The following is a 22330-nucleotide window of genomic DNA, read 5'->3' as shown; positions in this document are numbered from 1 at the left end:
GTGTGTGCAAAAACCTCACATTTCACATCTCCTCTTCTGAAACAGACATGGTTACACATTAAAAACTATAAAAACATTTACAGTACTTAAGGTAGAAGTTCAGAATTCCAAGACAAATTTGTAAGTAGAAATGTGATGATCCCTCTCTTCCATGTGTCCCCTGAAATCAAGGCTTATAGCACGAAAAAGTAGAGAGTAACTGCTATATATTCTTGCTAACACAGAAGTATAGGTCATTCCAGGGGGAGTAATAAACCACAAGTGCAAATTTTAAAATTAAGTATTTTTCATAACTTATAAATTGCACTATTTTGCAGTAATACAATCACCATAATTCCATTAAAAAGTATCTTTATAGCACTGTGATTGTATAATTACAGAATGAAACATTATTGCTTTATCAGCTTGCTTTTGCTGTTTTTCCTTGACTGGCATTCTCCTTATGGTATAAACATCTCCAGCTTGGACATAATTTGCATAAGATTAAAAGAAAAATTCATGAATACCACGTAGTATAACAAAATTTATGTTTTCCTCACACAGACAGATACACTAAATACAATCAAGCAGTGCTTACATGCAGTAACTCAAAATACTTTAACAAAAAAGCAACACAAATCATGTCTGTATTGTACCAACACTTAAAGCAAATGCCGTCAACATTGACAGGTCTCAACTTATTCGACAAAAAGAAATTTTCGGTATTTCTGCACTGCAGCCACTGAGCAGCAGCCCTGGACACCCCAAGAAGCACAAGACTGATTGGAAGATTCCTGGCAAAAAGGCCAGCTGCAACATCAATGACAGTGGAAGTGAGGAAGCATGAGAACATGCAAGTACAACAGCAGGGAAAGGCCCTGAGCTCCCCGGAATAGGAACTGGCACCAGCATCACTCTGCTGGCTGCACCTTTAAGGCTCCATCTCAGAGTAGATGAAGTAGATCTCAAATTAGCATTCCTTGTTATCACTTCATTTAAAAGTGCAAACAGTGTTGTTGCCAAAACGGGTTCAAAACATGAACTAAAAATCTCTAGTTGAGCAAAATAGAGAATTAACATTGTTAAGTGTTCACTGGGAACAGGAAAAGACAGTTTCTCACTTCTTCCTTAAATCCTTTCTTGCACTGACACCCAGCTGCTACTGACCACTACACAGTGAAGGAAAAACTATGGTCAAACCTCAAGTTAAAAAACAAACAAACAAACAAACAAAAAAAACCACAACAGAAAAACAAACAAAACCAAACAAAAACCAAAACAAACATAAAAACAACCAAAGAAAACAAACTATGAAACAAGAAACCTCCAAAACTAAGAAATGCAGCCCTGCCATCTATAGCCAACCACTAGACCACTAGATAGTTTGTTCTAGTAGAGCTCTGAGTGGAAAGGAGGCAGGAGGAGGTGTGGAGGAGGTAAACAACTGAGAGACAAAAAGAAAAGGAAGAGAAGCAGGACAGGAATAATTTTCTTTAAAATATTTAATAAAGAAAATAAAATATTATTAAAATATTTAAAACACCACAATCTCTGTTTTTCTTCTGTCTCTGTCTTCAAACAACAAGACTGCTCTTCAATATCAGAAAACAAGCATTAACTGAAGAACAAGGACAGAAAGAGACAAGAAAAAAAATGGTTCCTTCAGGGCTCCCCAGCTCAAGAGACTTCTGAAGTCAAAACAGTAATTCAAAAACAAAAAAACATCCCTTTGTTGTGCCTAGACTTTTCCACTCCTGTTAACTTCACAATGACAGTTTTGCAGTACAAACAAATCCTACTCGCTCATTTAAGAAAAAAAAAATACCCCACAACTTTAAAGCCTACTAATAATAACCAAGGCATCAGATTTGCTGACTTTAGTATCATGCCTCAAGATAAAGCAACATACCACTCAGTCCATATACTGTACAAATAGAGGGCAGGACTTTCACTATCATCTCTATGCCTTCCAGACACAGTGCCTCAAGCCAGGAATACATCTTTACCTTGAAATTTATTGATGACCCTAGAGGCCCACAGTGAAGTCTCACTGGTTAACCTACTTCTGCTGGGATACTTGCAAGGAATCTGTTTGACTTGTAAAGTAAATTGCCATTCTGGCTTCTCTGCTCCCATCCCCTCTTTCAAACTACACTGTCCTAAAAGATTATGTCCCCAAGAATTTTGCAGTAGTCTTGTAGCTCTTTACAAACTCATTAAAAACAGAGGGGCAGTTAAATGGACTGTCACACTTCACCTCAAAAAGAATCAAATGTCCATTTAACTGTCACTGCAGCTCATCATTAAACATAAAAAAATTAACCATCTTAGTCTCCAATGGGTAGAAGCTGCAACATCTTGTCATTGCACAACTCAGCATCATTTGTCATGCTGTCTCAAACATGGCTCTGACTGCTACTATTGGGACACAACTTCTCTTCTCAGTCTATCACAGCTTGCCAAAAAACCTGGTCACTACTTCCTCAGTTTTCATCAACCTGTTGCTTAAGAGCTTCAAGAGCACAGTACCCTGACAGCTGTAAAAAGGGTGTCCTCAAAAGTGTACCTATGAAAACACAGGGTTTTTTAACATAACTGCCGATTTTATGTTTTTATTCTTTGTCCTGTTTCAGTATGCTTTGTAAATATTTAAATAGTACAAAATAAAAACAAATAATCCTATGTCATATTGCAGGGAAGAAATTCTACAGAAAAAATATAGGATAAAGAACTGACACAAATCTAAGAATGCTGTAAACATATATTTACACGTCTAAGTGTTCATATAAGCACACATAAAAAAAAAAGAGAATTCACATCCAAATAGGTCCCCTGTCAACTAGACAGGGTACATACCATGCAATATGCACAGATCACTAAAGTTACTTCACAGACAAACCTGCAGAGTCAGGACAGAAAGTGAAGTTATACTTTTCTTCTTTAAAAAATACATGCCTTAAATTACCCATCCTAGTATCTCCTGCTTCAATTTCTAATTTAAGCAATTTAAAAACATAGTCATCCTTTAACTACACAGCTAATGTCCAGAAGTGAAAATTTATTTTGCCATTCTAACAAATTTTTATTAATGTTTCAGGTATACTTTTACTTCTCACTATGTGTTCCCAGGATCTTCACCACATAATTCACACAATTTCTGGATGTCACTGTTAAATTTTCATTTCCAAATGGCAGTGCAAACAAACCCTCAGGACAGTTTTTTTTCTGAGATTTTTTAAGTTACTCCAATGTCATCAAGTCTCTAAATACTAAAAAGACAAAATCTGAAAAACATTGTGATGAATACAGCACAGACACCATTCTAATTTATTTATTGTCTGTGCAAAATAGCATCAAGATGATCCACATGAAGCAATAAAGGGCCACAGTGCATTCTTCTGCCGCACAGCTGAAGTACTGTGAGGATTGTGAGCAATCCTCATCACAGTCTGGTCAGAGACCAGTTGAGGCTCCACACTGGTGATAAGGTCCATGTGCAGAGTCTGCTCCCTCCCACTTCAGCAATTCTGTGTACCAGACAGAGCTGGCTATCTTGGAGGAGTCAAAAGGAATGACAATTGGTAAAGTCAGATACACAGTTTAGTCTTAATTCAGTTACTGAACTACTTTCTATATTCTTCAAAGTGTTATTCTGCTGACAAGAAAATTATAGCAACAAATAAAGTCAATATAGCCAAGTTGCTGACCCTTTTCTCAAGCTCATTGAAAATAAGCAGAAAATTGATACTTAATACCCCGAGCAAGCAAAAAGGAGGCAAGAGCTCTGGCTTCTCTTTGATCTTTTATTCCTATACAAAGTACAAAACAGATTTTCATTTTCTTCTGAAGTCAACCATTTTACAGCTTCCCTCTACATCCTCATTTTAGCAGGGTAAGACACAAAAGAGCAATAAAAGGCTCCTAGGAAAAAAGTCCTAGACCTCATAGAAAACATGCTCCCTTTGAAGGGCAGAGAAAGAAAGCTTTATCTTAACCCTCTACCCATATCACCATTCCCCTGCCCTGCACATTTTAAGTAATGAGCATATACATAAAAATCACAAACACAAAATACAGCCTCAACAAAGCCCCCAAAAGTCAATGAGGTATGTCCCCAAACCTTTGGATCAGATGTTTAGTTTAAGCTATTTCACTGTTCAACAAGCAGACACCCATACATCTTTGCATTACCTTAGCAACCTTCCCCTTGCACTTGCAAGATGGCTTTTCCTACCTGATCTCTTAGTTGTTGAACAGAAGTCTGAAGGCTCAGAATTTGATTAAAGAGAGGACTCTGCAGCACTGATTTTAATAGGCTCAGTTTCTCCTCATTTGCAATGTCACCTCGATCCCGAAGTTTTGCCTGTAAGCGCTCCATGGCCTGGAGGGCCCGATGTGTATCTGTAGCAATAATCATTGCTAGTCAGTAGCAGTCTAGAAACAGCTACACAAGGTACAGGTTTAAATATAACCCTCTCTACTGTTCCAATTAAAGAGAACTTGAATGACTCTGTTTTGAAAAAAAAAATGCCAGCCTGTCTAATGAAGCCAGAAGTCAGAGGTAAAGCATAAAATCAGAAGCCAATGAAAATTGTATTTTTGTCCATCAATAAGTGGGTTACAAAAATGAAAGAGCCTTCATTGAAATTTATTTACAGGAACTGTGGTTACAGTCCACTGTAAATAAATAGGGGCATAAATAGTCATAATAGAAAACATCTTTCTTTTCCATGCAAATTTTTAATTCGAGAAAATATTAAAACAACAAAATCAAGACAACAGGCTCAAATTTAAATACACTAAACATATGACTGTGCAACGTTTATTTTCAAATTAAAAAACCCAAACACAACACCACTTTTAAGCACAGTAGATTATTTTCTTTCAAAACCTCTCTCAGCAGTATACACCCATATCCCAAATCTATCACACACACTTGATTTGGCCACAAAATTACTGTGATATGAATAAAAAAAAAATTACCAATTGTTTCCAACATGTTTTCTGCTTCTCAGCTTCTATTTCAACACTTGAAAGAGACTGTAAATATTTCCCTGCAAAGTAACAGAAAGGAAAAAAGGTCACATTTATAGAAATACTAAGCTCTGAAGGGAAAGAAAAAAGCTTGACTTTTGAAAACAGTAACCAGCAAAATAACAATCCACAAAAAAGCTATCTCCACAGATAATTAAAATAACCTCACATTCAAATTCTGACTCACTTTGGTGCTCAAAATCTTCCTGAAAATTGCTTTAGGAATATACTTTGTAATTTATTTGCATTTCCATATCAAAGTGGCTGTCTGCATACTGTTGTACAACATGTCCTGCACTGCTTTAATCAGACACTATGAATCATAGCTGACACTGAAATTTTAGTTTCATTGCTTTCCTTTTCAGTGATTCACAAAAGACATTCCCTGCGGAGCAGTTTTCAAGCTCTGTGTTGACAATTTCAGGTGCCTGAGCCACAGCACTCTTTTTACAGTCAACTTTGAAAGAAAATTCAGATAAACCACAAGGCTACAGGCTCTCAGGACTCTCACACTAGAGCCTCTACTATTAATATCTATTGGAATTGAGACTCAGAAGTGGATAGCTGAGTTTTTATCAATGTGGGTTTCCAGGAAGGAAATTCTACACTGGGATGAAGAAATTCTAAAATTGCTTTGCTTATTCCTTTTTTGTTGCTTTTTGGGGTTGCTTGGAGCTTTTAAAAAAATGTATGTCTGCAATTGCTCAGAAATTTGCAGTGACAGAACATGTTTGATCGAGACAGATATCTGAGAAGTGAGGAGCTCAAATATCATTGCAAGCGTATGAACTGTTGATCTTCTCTTTCATAATTTGTTTTCTTTATAGTAGAAAAACACATCAGTACAGCATCCCCACTTGAATCTGGAGAACCTAAAAACATGCAGAGCTGTGATCTCTAAGCACACAAGAAAAGTTATTTTTTCTTGAGATGTTGGATAAAAAGAGGAAGAGGAGTGATGTTAACAGATCACTAGATAAGACAGCCTAATAGGATCATTAGTTTAGTTATAGAACCTGATCATTTTGTCAAGACTATGCTATTTGCAGTTTGTGCAGAAAAAGCAAACCAAATGGGTTTAAAATGGTTTCAAGTTCCATCAATACGACTTACCTAGTTTGAATATGCCTGAAGCTTCCTATCACTTTTATTCACAGAATCACAAAATGGTTTATTTTGGAAGAGAGCTTAAAGATCATCTAGTCCCAACCTTATTGCCATGGGCAGAGAACTTTCTACTAGACCTGGTTACTCAGAGCCCAGTCCAGCCCACTAAAAGAATGGGGAGTCTATAACCTCTCTGAAGATTGCTTTTGATCTTGACAATACATTGATACAGAATAACTGATCCTCCTTTTTAGGACAATGTACAATATTCAAACTCCTTAAACCTGACTTGGTCAAAGTAATGTTACTCCATGATCTAAATTATGCCTTTAAATAAAGATAAGCCTTTTAATTTTTTTTTTTCTTGCTTGGCAAGGAAAATCCCAGAATGTGATTACTACATCTGAAAAACAACTCAAATATCTTGTATTTTCACCTTGTCACTCTACAGAACAGGATAAAATGAAGTCTATTTTACATGGGAAGGGCTGGATGAGATTATTTAAATGCTATGAAGGAAGTTGACTTTCCCAAATCCTTATCACCCATAGCTCTTCTTTCTAGGTTAAAAACTACTATCACTTCTATTCAGAGCCACAGTTTAAAAGCAGAGGTACTTCTGTCATGCTTGTAGATGTTTTCCTCAGTACCAATACAAATCAAAGCAGTTCTATCCTGTTTCTGTTCTAGTTCTAGTTATTTCTCGATACCCACCTTGGGGCTGTGAAGTGGATAGAACCAGAGAACTGTGCAAAAAATTAGAAATGGAGTATTTTTCAGTCATTTCATTTATCACGGAACTATATGCACAAGCACATAACATCTTATGTCCAACAGATAAAACTACTCAGGAAAAAACAGAGGGTTACTGTTCTGCTTTAGCTCTGCAAGAACCTCAAGAAAAGATGCAGCTGCAAAATGTTTCTGTCTTTTGGAGTAGCTGGATATTGCTTTACTTTATGACTCAATTTGACTAAAATTTCATTCTTCTTGTGCTGAGAAAGGCAAATTTTACAAGTGACAGCACCCAAGGTCATCACTGTGTTCATGCAATTCTGAAGATATGAACTCTAACAACTTATAGCAGAGGATTCTACAAGCAGACACAAGTCCTAAACATATCTATAGGTTGAGATTATGCCACGTAATTTGCAATGAGAAGTCCTTAGCTCTGCTAAGACAGTCATTACCTACTTTCTATTTACCTCATGCTTTAGAGAGAGGAGTGAATATTGCTCTAGTGCCATGCTACCATCTGCAAATCCATTTTGAACTCTCAGTTTATTCTCTTTATTTGGGTTTATATTAGTAGGGAACCCCCCCCCAGCTGTCCAGCTTAATGCTTTTGTCGACATTAGCAATAAGCATGAGAAAGACCAAAACTGTGATTAGAATGTTTTCCCTCAGACACCTCCTCTGAGGCACACACAATGCATTGAAGCATACCAGTGTTTGCCTCTACGTGTTGCAGGCCAAGATGACCCCTGTTCACTCTGCCTGCACTCTGAAAGGGCAAACAGACACGTGACTGCTCATGCTGTGCCACATCCATGCTAACAAGTGGGATCTGTCAGCACCAGCTTAGTGGCATATTAACATAGTGGAAGCACTGGAGAAGCAACCACACATCTCTCCAAAATACAATGCAGAGAGACATCCATAAACACCACCACCCACTACAGGACACACTGGCTTTTAAACCAGCTTGCTTCTAGGTATTTTAGCAACAATATGCTAGTGAGAAGTAAAGTGGAATGCATGATCACTTGTTGAAAGGCCTAATTCTGCTATAGTTTCTGTTTTTATAATGGCATTGTAGATTTCTAGATGCAGAGTGGGAAGTTTAGTTCTGATTCCTCATTTTACAATCTACTGGCAGTCTGTATCACAGGAACCTGAAGCCAAAACCAGCCCTTCTATATATGATACAACCATCTTCACACCTCAAAGAGCTTACTAGCTTAGCTCAAAGCAGATTTAACTATTTTTGTATTTCAGCGCTGAAGTTCATTAATCTCTTCACAGTAAGAAGAACACAGGCTCTCTGAGTCAAGACTTTATTGGCAAATCGAAGAAAGACTGTTAAGCAAATAGCAAGTTAAATCTATGTTCAAGTTCTAAAGACACGGGTAGCTGAAAGCTGTGATGCAAACAAAAAACAAACAGCCAAACAAACCAAAAAGAAAAAAAAAAGGGAAAAAAAACAAACCTCATCATCTTTTTGTTTTCCTTCTATTTTAGAACATTATAATAGAAAACACAAGGAATTTTAGACAGGTATAAGGTGACAAGCATATCATATTCACTCTAAGAACAAACCAAATTTAAAGATGATCCCTTTCAAGCTTGCACTTCTGAAATTTGATTCTTCCTATGCTAACAAACAAAAAAGGGTTTTTTTGCCACTCTTCATGCTACCTTTCTTTGATAACATTGGTTGCCAGAAAAAAGCTGGCACTTTTCAACTCTGGTTTCTATCTGTCCACTTCTGAAACACTAAAACGCACAGGTGGCAGAATTTTTTTTAACATCCGAAATTTATTTGATCACCTCCTTTCCACTACAACTGCAGAAGACATTTAGCTAAACAGACAAAAGAGTCGGGAAAATAGTAAGGCAACCCATTTCCATTTTTCATTCTTTCACATCTGATCACTTAGTTTTTACAAGGGAACCTATTCTGTTTCACTGATGGATACTCCATCTGTTTCACAAAGCCATTTTAGATGGCACCTTGAAAACTAATGCTCAAAGCATGGATTAGGAAATATGCAATGCCAAAGATAGAAAACACAGTAATAGTCTTTGTCCCATAGCTCCTGCATTACTTGAAGTGCTCTGAGTATACAAAGGAAATGCCTATCTGAAGAGTGATCTCTAGGCCCAAACTTTGGCTTGGAGTTGCATGAGATTAAAATTAAATCTATTTTAATTAAGCAGCAAGGTAACCACAACATGCATGTTATAGCTGCTAAAAAGAGTATTTCGGAACTTCTAATCTAACATTTAGGCCTTTGTTTGTCTGGGCTAGAGATATCCTTTAGTCCTTGATTTTTATCCCACGTCATCTTCCTCCCCAATTTTCTGGCTGTCACTCAAACAGGCATACTGTGTTAGAACGGTATGGAGCAGGAACAGAAACTAAACCACACAGGAAGTGGAAGATACTCATTACTGCTAAACTTTCTGCCTTGCCTGTAGATCCTAAGAGCTCTTCCATTTTTCCCCACTTACCTCCTGAAAGCTGGCTACTAACCCCAGGAGGAGAACTAAGGTGATCCCCAGACTCCGAGTAGTCTTGTGAAAATTAAGGCAGTGGAAACTGTTCACAGTAAACTGAAAGATATCACACTTTTCTACGTATTTTTTCTAGCTACTTTTCCACTGTCACAAATGTAATTTTGCTGTTGCATACAGCACTTTTCTAAAAACACAAAGGGTGTGAAAATAAATGAAAGTGAGCAACGACCAATAGGGAAAAAGAGAACAAACAAAAAGAAAAATTAATGTGCACTTGTGCTTGTGTTCCACAAGGAACAAAACAGATTTCCACTGACTACCTGGAATGTAACAAGCAAACGAGATACCTGACATCTACATTTGATAGCAATGCTAATGGAAATTGTTCTGAGACATTCAAAGCAGAAATAAAAAGGCATTATTGCACAGCTTATACTAAGATTCTAAGCACTTTGAAAAGACATCACTAGCCTCTTGAAATTTAGCAAAATGCTGAATGCATCAAAAATACACAGAGAGGTAGTGGCTTTGTATGTTGAAGAAAAGTTCTGTGATAGATCTGAACAGTACCATGTACTTTGAATCAATTATGAAAACAGAATTTTGAACATTCAACTACTTGTAATCTTCTGTATGCATCACTCTAATGTATTAAGGAAACTTAAAAAGTTTTTCCATTTACTGGCAATCTGTTAACTGTGTATAATTAATCATTTTCTCTAACACTGTAAGAAGCCCTACATCAGTGTAAGATATAATATCCATGGTAACTGACATGCCAATAATTGCAAATGGCAAATGGGACTAAACTACCCATAATGATTGCACCTACTGATAAATGTGTGTGACATAGTGTATTCAAAATTGATTTGCAAAGAGCATTCCGAAAACAACATAGGGTAAGTGTTTCTGGTGGAGTTTTTTGGGTTTGTTTTTTTTTTTTTTTTGTTAATGAAACAAACAGATCGTCTTTTACCAAAAAGTATTTTTTCAATAAATATCTTAAATTAAGATCAACTGGAATCTTCCACATTAGCTTCAGAAACTGAAAAGCATCTTTTTAGCATATGCAGAATATAGGGGACACTACATATACTGAACTGATGAAATACAGGCATGATTAATATTGGCTCTTTATGTTTTCAAGCACAGGCAATTGATAACCATATTCATTAAATTCAATTCAATCTGATGAAGCACAGATTTTACAGCAGTTGCACCTCAATGTATACTGGATTCTTCACAGAGGTGACGACAGCATACATAAATGAATAAACACAAAGCCTCTCCAAACAGCTGCCAGTAAGCATCAACAAAGAGTCATCATTTTGCCTACAAACTGAAAACACAAATTTCTCTTTGTGTATTGTGGCAATAACAAGTGACTTATACAGAAAATCATAACACTGTGTAACAAGACCACTGTGCAAGGGGTCTCAAATGTAAGGACAGGGTCGGAAAAGCCTACAAAAGAAATATGTTATTATTGCCAAGTCAAAAATAGCATATTTTTGTATTGACTTGTCAGAAACACCAGCAGTGAAACATGACTGTCCTTATCAATGATTATATAGTATCCTGTCAACATGGCATTATATTAGCCAAAAGTGCTTCACCAGGATGCTCAAATATATAGCCTATTAAAAAATGTACTGGATGCACTTCACTAATTTTTTTTTGTGTGTGTGAAACATGGAACAGAGATTAAAAAGTTATTCAGAATGATTCTCAATATACTGAATAAAGTGCTACTTGTTAAAAAAAAACACCATCTACAGCTATCTGCATGACTGAGAAGATATAAGGCATTCTTGCCCAAAGATTTCACAGACAGGGCCCCACCAGGGCCAGGTGGAATAAAAAGATCCATTAGTACAGACGTAGTGCAGTTCTCTTTTCCTAGCGCTGATATTGATCTAACTTTTCTAGTGCATTTCTTGTGTGAAGAGGGGAGAATGTACCCAATTCCTAGTGAAAAGCTTCTTCAAATCACTAAGGAAACCATCAGAAACACCGTATCTAATCAATAAATGTTACATGCATGTTACTGTTAACCAGATAGGAGACAAAAATATGCAACTAAAATTTAATAACAATTTAAAAAAATTATGTTATCTGTCTAAAAATGCTGATTGTTAAGCTGGGTATATCCTTAGGTATTTTCCACTTGCATTATTTTATTTTAGTGTTACAATTACTTTCAATTTCCACAGAAGCATGAAGGAACACTTTCAAAAACTATTTCACCACTTTCTCCTTTTCCAGTTTAGAGTCTTCCCTACCAAGGAGTTGCTGTTTCCTTGGGAAACTCAAAAGTGATATGCAAACCACAGGCACCACACAATAGAACTTCCGCAACTGCAGAATTCAGAGCCTTCCTCTTTATCTCAGTAAATCTCTGCTGTCCTAGTGCGACAGACTCCCGACACCCTTTCTGGGAACAAAGCCACTAAGGACGTTTCCTATCCAACAGTTTATAATAAAAAAAAAAAAAAAAATTTTACACATCTTAGGACACAAAAATATAGCTGGACGATGCAGTGTTTATAAAAGCAAAAGACTAGGAAAAGGAAAAAAAAAAAAAAAAAAAAAAAACACAACAGAACCACAACGTTTTTCAGCCAAAAGGCAAATCAAATCCTTTAAATGCTGTATGTACACGGAGTTCAAAAGGTCGGCTTTGTTGAGTTTTTCTTTTTCTTTCTTTCCTCCTAATGCTCTTTCCATTAACATAGGGAGGTGCTGGCAGCAAGGGGGGACACGAGAAACGAACCATCCCTCTCCTCTGAGCACCCAGACTCATCAAAGGGCACAACTGCAGGTGGCCCCTTGCCCTGTTTCCACCCAACCAAAGCCGTTACGTTTAAACGCGCACCGGGGAGCTGCTGGACCGCTACAGCGGGGTCGGACCTGCGGGCAGCGCCGACATCAGCACGGCAACAGGTACCGGTCGCGAGGAGCCGCGGCCGCCGCCCCGCCTGGAGCCCGAGAACACTGCCAATGTCGCCGGGGCCTCCGGTCCGGCTCTGGCTCCAAGCGAGAATCAACGCCGCCGCCCAAGAGTGAGCCGAGGGCCGTGGCCGCTAGGACGGTCGGTGGCAGCGGCGGCAGATGAGACCTCCTCCCGTCATGAAATCCCCGCGGGGAGTAAAAAAAGAATGCGTGAAAGGGTAGCAGGGCTCCCTGCATATGTCAGGGGAGGTTCGGCTTTTGTTTACGTGAGGACAACGCCCCGCCAGGCCGCTCGAGCCCGCGAACCGCCCGCCCGCCACAAACCAGAGCCCCGGCGCAGCCAGGCCCCCACAGCCGCTCCCGCCGCTCGCGGTCGGTTGGGGGTGAGGAAGAGGGGAAGTGCCGGGACACAGCAACAGGCTCAGCCCCCCAGCCCGTGGCTCCACGGCCTCTCTCCTCCTCCAGCTCACCCCGGCAAAACCCTTCGGATCAAATGAACAATAATAAATAAAACTTCGAGGGACAAACGCGTTTTAAAAGGTCGCTCAAACTCCAGCGAGGCGGAGGACCCTCCCGGCTCTTCCCGGCCCGCATCCCCGCAGGACGACTCAGGCGAGCTCTCCCCGCCGCCCGGCCCAGCACCCAGCTTACCGCAACAGCTCGGCGGGCCCCGCTGCCCGGCCCGGCTCTCCGCCCTTCAAGCCCCCGAGTAGCGGCGCCAAGCGAGGCACGCCCCGGCGGCCTGAAACCTAATCTTGCACCCCCCGCCCGCGGGTCTCAACCGGGCGGGATGGGCGGGCGGCCGGCCGCCCGCAGCGACGGTGGGTGGGGGTATCCACGCGGTGGCGAGGCACGCTCGGGGGTGCCCGGTCCCGTCCCTGCCGGCCTGTAGCGTCGCGGCCCTTCCTGCGAAGTTTGTCTCCCCGCGGCTGCCGGAGCGCACGCCTTGCCGGGATGACACCGAGGAGCCGGGCTGGTCCGGTTTAGCTCTCCGGTTCGCCTGCGTAGTGAAGGCGGCAGCAGGCTGACCCCTTCCTCTCTCCAGTGGTGCGGTGCCGCCTGCGGCCGGGCCTGGCCCTGCTTGCTGCCAGCCCAGCCACCGGCCGTATCCCTTCTTGTGCAACAAGATGAGCCTGGCCTGGAACGGAGGAAATGTTTGGAAATGTTAAAAAAAAAAAAAAAAAAAATTATATCAACAAACAACACATGATGAAGCTAGACAAAATTATTTATAAGGTCGTGGAATTAATAAAGGAATGATTTTTCTGTCGATGCAGCAGCTGGTTATTGTGTTAAAGTAAGGAAGACGCTGTGTGTTATATGTCTAAGAATAAAGCACATAATGCAGAGATGTTTGCAGTGATCACAAAATACCCGAAAACATAAGTTCAGCTAAAGGTGGAATTATTGCTATTTGTTAACTTTGCTTCTACTACCAAATGTTATCAGGGTCACTGTTTCCCCTATTCCTTTATGTAAGATAATTTTTTTATGTCCATGCTCTTAGGCAGCTCAACTGAGGTAAACCCTTGCAGAGGGAGATGGACCACAGCTGCTCCACTAGGCGTGTTGGCTCTTGCTCTGCAGAGGCTCCATGAGCTTTTTATCTGCTTGCCTTCTGGCTTGGTTTTTCTTTTTCCAAACAGATATTAACCTTAGGAATCATTGTAACTTCTAGTAGTTTGTGGCAGGGACAGTGGTGCTGTTTGGTTGGTGGGCTTTTTTGGGTGTTTGGTGCTATTTTTTTTTTTGCTCACACAAAAATTTTAAAGAAACCTAATGTTATGAAGCTGGAATGCAGTACTGCTCTATTTTCAATAGTATCAATAAATGCAATCCCAATACAAACACTTTCTTTAGCAGAACACTTAACGTGTAAACTTTAAGAAACACAGGTCTTTACACATTGCGTGGTTTGGTTTTTTTTTTCCTTTTAATTTTATTTGGAAAATTAAATTCTGAAAAAAGGTTGAATCACTAAACAATATTTCTCTTATTTATTCTTATTACAGATGGTGGATTGAAAAACTCCAAATTAATTGCTGCCTTTTCCTCTGCTGAATACTAAAATATACACCTTTTTAATAATACTTCTTCCACTTTTTAACTAAGAAAAGTAATTTTCAAGATTTTATTCACAGGTTCCATTGTTCAGTCTGGCATGTGCTCATAAGCATATTACTTTTTAAATCAAACACAGAGGCTCTGCTGTAGCTAAGACATTGAATGCTCTATAACTGTCCCACCAACTTTGTGTGTTACATGAGCCTTTATAAAATTCAGAATAAAATTTTAAAAGTAAGTTACAGTTTGTTTCCATGCATCATTGTTCAATGAATAAGCCACAGTTGATTATATAAGTACAAAAAGAGAATGTTATTGTTATTTTTTTCCTGTTGCTCAGGCTTTAACTACAGGATATGACTGAAACAAAATGCAGTGATTATATTAAGTTTATTTGGACAAAAAGCTGGTCAATATTCGGTGCAACAGTACTCACAATGTACAACAGCATCACTTGCGTAATAATTCTTTTCAGTGCAATTTGTCTTTGCATAGGATACACCTTTCAGAAAGTTTTTTTAACATACAGACTGCTATTCTAAAATAGAAATACATTTTAAATTCTATTCATATTTTGTCAAATCCTTGGAGTGTGTATTAAGTAGATGATAGTGAAGTTCAGAACATTGTGCTTCTTACATTGTGCCTTGCCCATATTAAAAAGATTTGCATGAGTATATTTTTGCCAACATAGCTGTACACAGAAACTGAACTCTCTCAGTAAATACACAACTGTACGTACAATAGACATAAAACTGTAATGGGAATTAGCATACAGTAATCTAATGCGCTTTTGCACACAGTAGCTGATGACACTGATGAAGAGCCATGCAGGCACAGTTCTAGCAAATAGCAAAGCAAATTGTTAGGGTTCAGAATATACAACTGGTCTCGTGGATATTTGGTACTAGCTTTAGAAAGTTAATTCGAAAGACATCAACCATTCATATTTACTTATTTCTTCCTTTTATTGTAAAATAGGACCTTTCCAGCCGCTTCCTAGAAAAAGAGGGTCACAACATATCAATTATTTCCTTAGTGTGTTACATCATGTACAGTGACACACAATGTTTTAAGTTATGTCACGGCTTTGTTAGTGTAAGGAGTGTGGCCATTGGTGTTGTATAATCTTGAGGGATCCTTCAAATGTGAGAAAAGAGAATCTACTTTGTATTTCAAGGCTAAATGTTTTAACAAGCTACAAATAGTTGATGTGTCTACAAATGTTTATTCAAATGATTGTAAATAAAAATTGCAAGCAGTTTTTAAAATCATAAGCCTTCCTCAAAAGGCTACTATTACTACAAAATCCATAAAAAATATTCTGTCAGAAAGGACTTTTAAGGAAAAATGAAGGGGATCTAAAGAAACCCTCATTTTATGTTCTCTAGTATTAACATCCTGATATATTTCATTTCTCAGGCCAATTTATAATATACTCATGGTCAAAGTATCAATCTTGGATGAGATGTCTGCCTTGCTGATTTACTTAAATAAATAAAATATTAATATTAATGATTTACTGCTTAGATTTATTAGAAAACATGAAGGAGAAGTAAACTGAGAAAAAGTCTTTACAGAAATAACAGGGGCACCAGAAACAAGGTTATGTGTCCATTAAATCATTCATGAGGTTGCTGTTGGGGGTGCAGCCTTTTAAAATAGTAATGGAAACAGGATCTAGCCAATGAAATGAGAGTCTGATTCTGCTCTGAGTCACAAGTATTGACTTCACTTTGAGAAGATGCTGCCTATGAAACATATTTGATGACATTTATGACACAGATCTATTTATTCCCTAACCAAAAAAAAAAAAAAAAAGTGATCCTAACAATAATTGTTTATTTAATCACTGTGGGTATCATATTTGGTATGGGCATTGTTATTGCATGCTCCACTGCAGAATGGATAGAATATGTATTTTATGGGCCTGTGAGGAAGAAGTCAGGAATATTTATAAACTTTTTATTTATGCTTGAAATATTCCATCCCTGAACTTAGAAAAGAACATGAAAAGGGACCAATAAACACTTTTCTTAAGTACTAGCTTGATTAAAAATTGGATACAATTCTCTTTTATAGCCTTACTCTTCAATATTACAGCATAATTTTCTTCAAGTATATTCATATGTATATATACATATATGTATATGTATATATACATACATAGACACAATATTGTACTTTTCATTACAGCATTTGCTCAAATTTCAAGTTTAAAAACCCACTAATTACCATCTTCCTTGTTAGAGAATGATAATAATTTATTATAGATCAAATTTTATTCCTGGCTGTGTAAAGCAAGAGTATTCCCTTGCATTAAGTGGAATTAAGCTGTAGAAAACCAATCTGAGATCAAAGATAACTATGATCCTAACTGCTATAGCTGCTAATCTAAATATATTAAGTATGTGGTTATACATTTTGTCGTTATAAGGGCAAGGATGGATCACCATTTTTTTTCATGGAGCTCTGAAGAGTAGAATAATTATACTAGCAGAAGCATTTAGTATTAAATATAACACTCTTCTTCATTTCAACATAAAAGTTACATTTAAAAAGTCAGATGGTGTAACTACACAGTTACTTGTTACTGGAAGTAACACCATGTATGTTGTTATACAGAGCTAAAATTGGGAACTTTCTCTTAACTTTCATGTTTGAAATGTACAGGTTTTGGATTATTATGCTGGCAAGTAGTGAATATTAGTTTCACTTACTGAAGCATGCATGTTGGCAAGAATGGTGCATAGATTTACATTTTAAACATTCTTTGGGAAATTGGCTTCCCTGCGGACATACTTCGTAACTGTTATTATTGCTATTGGAGGTTGTACATACACGTAGAAGGGGAAGTATGCTCCATAAGGTAAAACAGAATTAATCAAAAAAGGTATGTTAATTATTTATAACTACAAAACAACATACTTGCAATTATGACAAATTAAAAGGTCATTTATTTACACACAAACAGGATTGTTTAAAGCCACAGGCCTTGCCCATAGCAGAGAAGTTAAGCCAAATAAGTGACAAAGCATATTAACATTATCATAAATTCTTCAGACACATAATACCTACAAGGAGTGTCTGGTTTTGTCAGATTACAGCTTTTTTTTCTTTTTTCCCCAAAGTGTTGTATTTTGCCAGAAATTGCCACATATTTGACAGACCCCCCTCTCAGACAATCTAATTTTTAAAGCTTTTCTCAGAAATCCTTCCAGGGACATTGTCCAGAGCAATATGTGATCTGGTATACTTGTCAATGCAACAGTTGCTTCAATGTTTGAAAAGATGGGGCAATATCTCATTAGCAATGCTTGTGTTAGAAATATTGGGAAGTCCTGCATGACATATCCTTTAGAGCTAAAAAATTCAGAATGGAAGGAACTTGACCTGACTAGTTCAGGAGTTTATGTGCAGATGAATTGGTGAAACTAAGTAAAGCACAGGAATATTTACAGAATTATTTGTTGTATGGCTCTGCAATTTATCACTGTCCAAACAGTATTTACCTCTGTATGCACTATTTAGCCAATCAAGGTATCTGATATCTTGCCCTGTGTAGTGCATGATGTAGATTGCATTTAAGAGTACACATTATCTTCAAGTCTCTGCTTCTGATCCAAATATGGAATTGGAGAAATGTTTTGCTTTCAATGATGTTCAGAGGTAAAACCTTAGGAAAAAGTACATCTCTGAATTTGCAGTCTTAGGCCTTTTGTTCCCAGAAACATTCATGATATTACCCATTTTGGATAAATAGTTCCCTATTTATTGGACCATGTCTTAGGTTGAAAGATTTAGCTGGGGTGTGTATTTGCCCACTGTTAGAAGTAGGGCGGTTATCTTCTGCCAATTAGGCAGTTTTCTTTAGCCCTTCCACAAACAAGCCTCCCTCCAAAAAAGATTTTTTTTTAATGGGCCACTGAGTCTCACTGCATGACTGATAAAAATTACATCATCCCATTGTGAGATACTCCACCTAGGGGGAGGAGCCTAGCATTCCTACCTGGATAGAATCTGAGATTTAGAACAGCCTATTCCCACTAGATTCCCAGAAGAGCAGCTGTCTTCTCCACTGGATTCCCAGAAGAAAATCAGACCCATCTACACCACCACCAGACCTTCAAAAGAAAACTACACCCTTCTACAAAATCACTGCTTCAACAAAACTACATCTATCACTCCAAAAAGACTACCACCACCATTTAATCAAAACTATTACCAAAACCCTGACCAACAGGGTGACCATCAGGTCATATTCCGACTCTGTCAATAGTTTGTTTTCTTCTTCTTTTTTTTTTTTTTTTTTGTACTATTTCATTTGTATTTTTAATTTTCCTAGTAAAGAACTGTTATTCCTATTCCCGTATCTTTGCCTGAGAGCCCCTTAATTTAAAAATTATAATAATTTGGAGGGAGGGAGTTTACATTTTCCATTTCAAGGAAGGCTCCTGCCTTCCTTAATAGACACCTGTCTTTTCAAACCAAGACAGACCATCAAAGTGGTATCAATGTGGTATCACTACACTGTCCCAGTCATGGACTACTATTAGAGCTGTAGTCTGTTTGAGAAGGCAGCAAAATTTTACAGTTAGCTTTGCCAAGTCATTGCGTGTACAGAGAGACCATGCAAACAACCCTGCTCCATTGCTTTTCTGAAGGAACTGATTCCACATGGCTCTGCATGTTCTTAGTTTTAATTTACATGTAGAGAAGAGGCAGAAATGAACATCTGTGTTCTTTCATCTTGTTTATAGTATAGGTGAACTTTAGGTCAGAACTAAAGCTATTAGTATTTACCACTATTATTAACCACTGTTCATACCATTACATAGTTGCATTGAAAATGTGATTATTACAGTCTAGGAATTACCAGCATTAAACAAACACCAGTGTTTTGGTGTTTTGGATTCTTCAGTACAGAGAGTCCAAACTCCAAATATGCAAAGGATATATCCATCTGCCTGTGAACTTGAAAACTAAATATTGCTCATTCACATCAGCCAAGTCATTTATGGATGGCAGGTGACATGTCCAAAGAAGATCACTCTGCTCTTTTGATGAAGCTACCCAGGAAAAAGACCTTACTAACTATTGTACCCGTCCTTCTACACCAAAGCTATTTTGTCTAGCAAGATTAGTACCTGTAAAAACAAGAAGAGTGGAGAGAACTTTTCTGTTATTGAGAATATCTCCTAATCAGCTAGATGGATGTAAGGAGGAAACCACTGATGCCTTGTGCTACAGACTCTGGGCCCAGATATGAGCAAGCATGTCTGTAACTGGCCGAAGATTTTGGAGTCTCAGTCAGGTTCACTGATGTAAATTCCTTACAATTTGCTTTGATACATTGAAGGTCTTTCCTTCCTCTGTGCATACTCAAGTGCTGTAAAGGAGTTCACCATTCCTACAAGTCACACAGTTCTAAGAAAACTATGAAAAAAAACAGAGAGAAAAAAGCTTTCAGCAGACCAGAATATGTAAAAAAGGTTGTTGTTTCTGGAATAAGCTCATTTATACAAGTATTTGACAAATGGAAATTTCATTTTAGTTTGTTCTTAAATAGGAATTTAACACTAAGTGAAAATCATTTTAGCAAATGAAACAAATTTAGATTTATTCCAACTGCAACATTTAAAAGCTGTGTTAGAGAAGGAAACTATTTCAGTAAATGCCTTTTTTTCTGTTAAAATCCACTTTGGTTTAGGTCAGCTGCTTCTTACAGATAAAGGTTCCTTCTCCTAGTGATATTGTCATAAGGAGGTCTTAAAAACTTTGATATGAAATGAGCAAATTCGCCCTCATCTGGTCATTAAGTGACAGAAACTGGCAATATAAGTAAAAATAAGAATCAATACTCCATCCAAACCTCCCAACAGTATTAAGCTGAATCCCTCATTTTCAGGAGTTAATTGGCTACCTATCAGTACTCATAACCTTGTATGCAAAAAATAGTTTGTTTTCTAGCTAGATGGTGTAGCTGTTCTCAATGGCTAAGTATTACATATGGCTAGATGGTGTAGCTGTTCTCAATGGCTAAGCTAGCCTTTTAAGGTTTCATACAGTGTGCAGAGCACAGGGTGGGATCTCAAGGCTATAATTGATTTCCTTCAGTTTTAAAACTTGAGACAAAATTTCACCTACATCCAGTCAGAATCTGAAAATGTGTTATGCAAAAACTGGCTCAGATGAGCTGCAATTTGTTTTTTCATTATATGGTTGTCCTTTAATTTTTGTTTACAAGGGGACAAGCCAAGAGGAAATGGATTAAACAACTGCAAAGTGATGAATTTTAAGTCTCTTCTTAATAACATTTGAACTCTGAATCTAATTGGTATGTAGGAGGAATGAATAATAATAATGTAATTTCCAAAAATAAACAGCTAAGCAAAAAATCACTCTTTCTCTCTCATGCTTTTCTCTTTCATGTCCCTATTATTTGAGTACTTGAGCTTTGAAAATCAAACTATAAATGCCCAGGCAACTACAGAAACATAAAAAGATAAAGAAAACAGAAATATTAAACCTATTTAGTCTCATAATCCAGTATTGCCTTAGCGTACATAGATCTTCTTCAATGTGAAGAATGCACAATGCACGATAAACACTGGTTTGTAAATGCTACTCAAACAGCTGAAAAGAGCTGCTTCAGGCAAGAGAAATGTTTCTACATCTCCCTATCCCTCTTGTAAGCTTTTCGATAGGAAAGACTTGACAAGAGAAATAGAGGTGAAGCCAACATCAGGAGAAAAATGCTTGTAGTTTTTAAGACTGTTCTCTGCATAAACTAGTTGTACACAAACTTAGACTGACTAGTTTGTATATAAACCCCTGCCCTGCAATACAGAATGCATCATCACACTCATGAGGCTACAGTCAGCCTTTCTCCTTCCCTCTTCCAGGTCATTGTATGTGTTCTCCTTTTCAAGAATCTTATAACTCACATGGACTCACATGGACAACTCACATGGACTTCACTGCAAGAACATTTCTGGGGCTTTAAGACATCCATGCCTGCAAGGTCACCCTCACTGCAGATGTTTTCTGCTTGTGCTTTGTCTTATAATGTCACTCTTCATTCCACTGTAATGAAATAAATCTTGGACCTGTGTATTGAAACTATGCTCAGAAACATTAGAAAGAAAGAGTTCTTACAGAATTAATTCATGCTGAAGAGACTGAAGTCTTTATTCAGATCTCTGTGAGTACCTAGAGAAGGCTACCAGTGTTGCTACACCCAATATCCAGCCCCATCCAAGTCTAGTGCCTGAGTTTTCATACCTTAAGAGCCTCCTGCATTCTATTTGGGATATTGAATTTGCCTAGATGATTTCATTTTTATTTCCTAATATATTTTTTGTCTACCCTCAGGTAAATCCTGCTAGAATTCATAAACTAGGTGTTTTTCTATCTGATTTTGGAGATTGTACCCAGACTTCTCTGCTAGAAGATACCTTCCTGTACAGGTACCACAAGGACCAAAGGGAATCCTATGTGTTCATTTTTGAGAAAGAATTTAGCACACAGGCAATGGAATTGAGATCCCTCTTTGAAGAGATTAAAATGTAAATTTCTTGAAAAAATAACCTACATTATCCTATTAGTGTGCTGAATTGGGCGCAGTCCATGCATTTGACACCAAGACTGTTTGTTATACTCCTCATACATGGCATTATTGACATCTCAATCCAAAAGTCTTTTACCTAACTCCTTCTAGGAACACCACAGTAGAGTCCTTGATCAACAGAGCTTTCAGTTGTGGCAAGAGGAGGAAATAAAATCGATCAAGTCTGCTACACTCCAGCTGGAGAGTCTGCCCATGAAGCTATTCTGTATATATGTGGATGTCTTCTCCACACAAAAAGGAACAAGACTTTATTTCAGGGATTAAATAACCAGAGAATTTTCTAATCTATAAATCTGAAGTAATAGGAAATATCTCAGTCCAGCA

The 22330-nt window shown here is 37.9% G+C and overlaps 1 protein-coding gene across 9 annotated transcripts in view; it reads right to left on the bottom strand.

The window, feature by feature from the left end:
• Nucleotides 1-21808, bottom strand: part of MPDZ (multiple PDZ domain crumbs cell polarity complex component) — a 101470-nt gene extending 79662 nt beyond the window's left edge. For 8 of the 9 annotated variants that reach the window (XM_068176300.1, XM_068176303.1, XM_068176304.1 and 5 more), the window contains exons 1-3: nucleotides 21799-21808; nucleotides 4963-5010; nucleotides 4214-4380 (exon numbers count right to left, since the gene is read on the bottom strand). In XM_068176300.1, the coding sequence (XP_068032401.1) occupies nucleotides 4214-4380; nucleotides 4963-4978 (183 nt within the window). In that variant the 5' untranslated portion in view covers nucleotides 4979-5010; nucleotides 21799-21808. Of the gene's footprint in view, nucleotides 1-4213; nucleotides 4397-4962; nucleotides 5011-21798 lie in introns of those variants that run through there. The other variant, XM_068176309.1, reaches the window with a different exon arrangement.
• Between the last annotated feature and the right edge of the window lie 522 nt (nucleotides 21809-22330).

This window comes from Anomalospiza imberbis, chromosome Z (assembly GCF_031753505.1).
Source record: "Anomalospiza imberbis isolate Cuckoo-Finch-1a 21T00152 chromosome Z, ASM3175350v1, whole genome shotgun sequence".
NCBI lineage: Eukaryota > Metazoa > Chordata > Aves > Passeriformes > Viduidae > Anomalospiza > Anomalospiza imberbis.
This window is presented reverse-complemented; position numbering and strand designations above follow the sequence as displayed.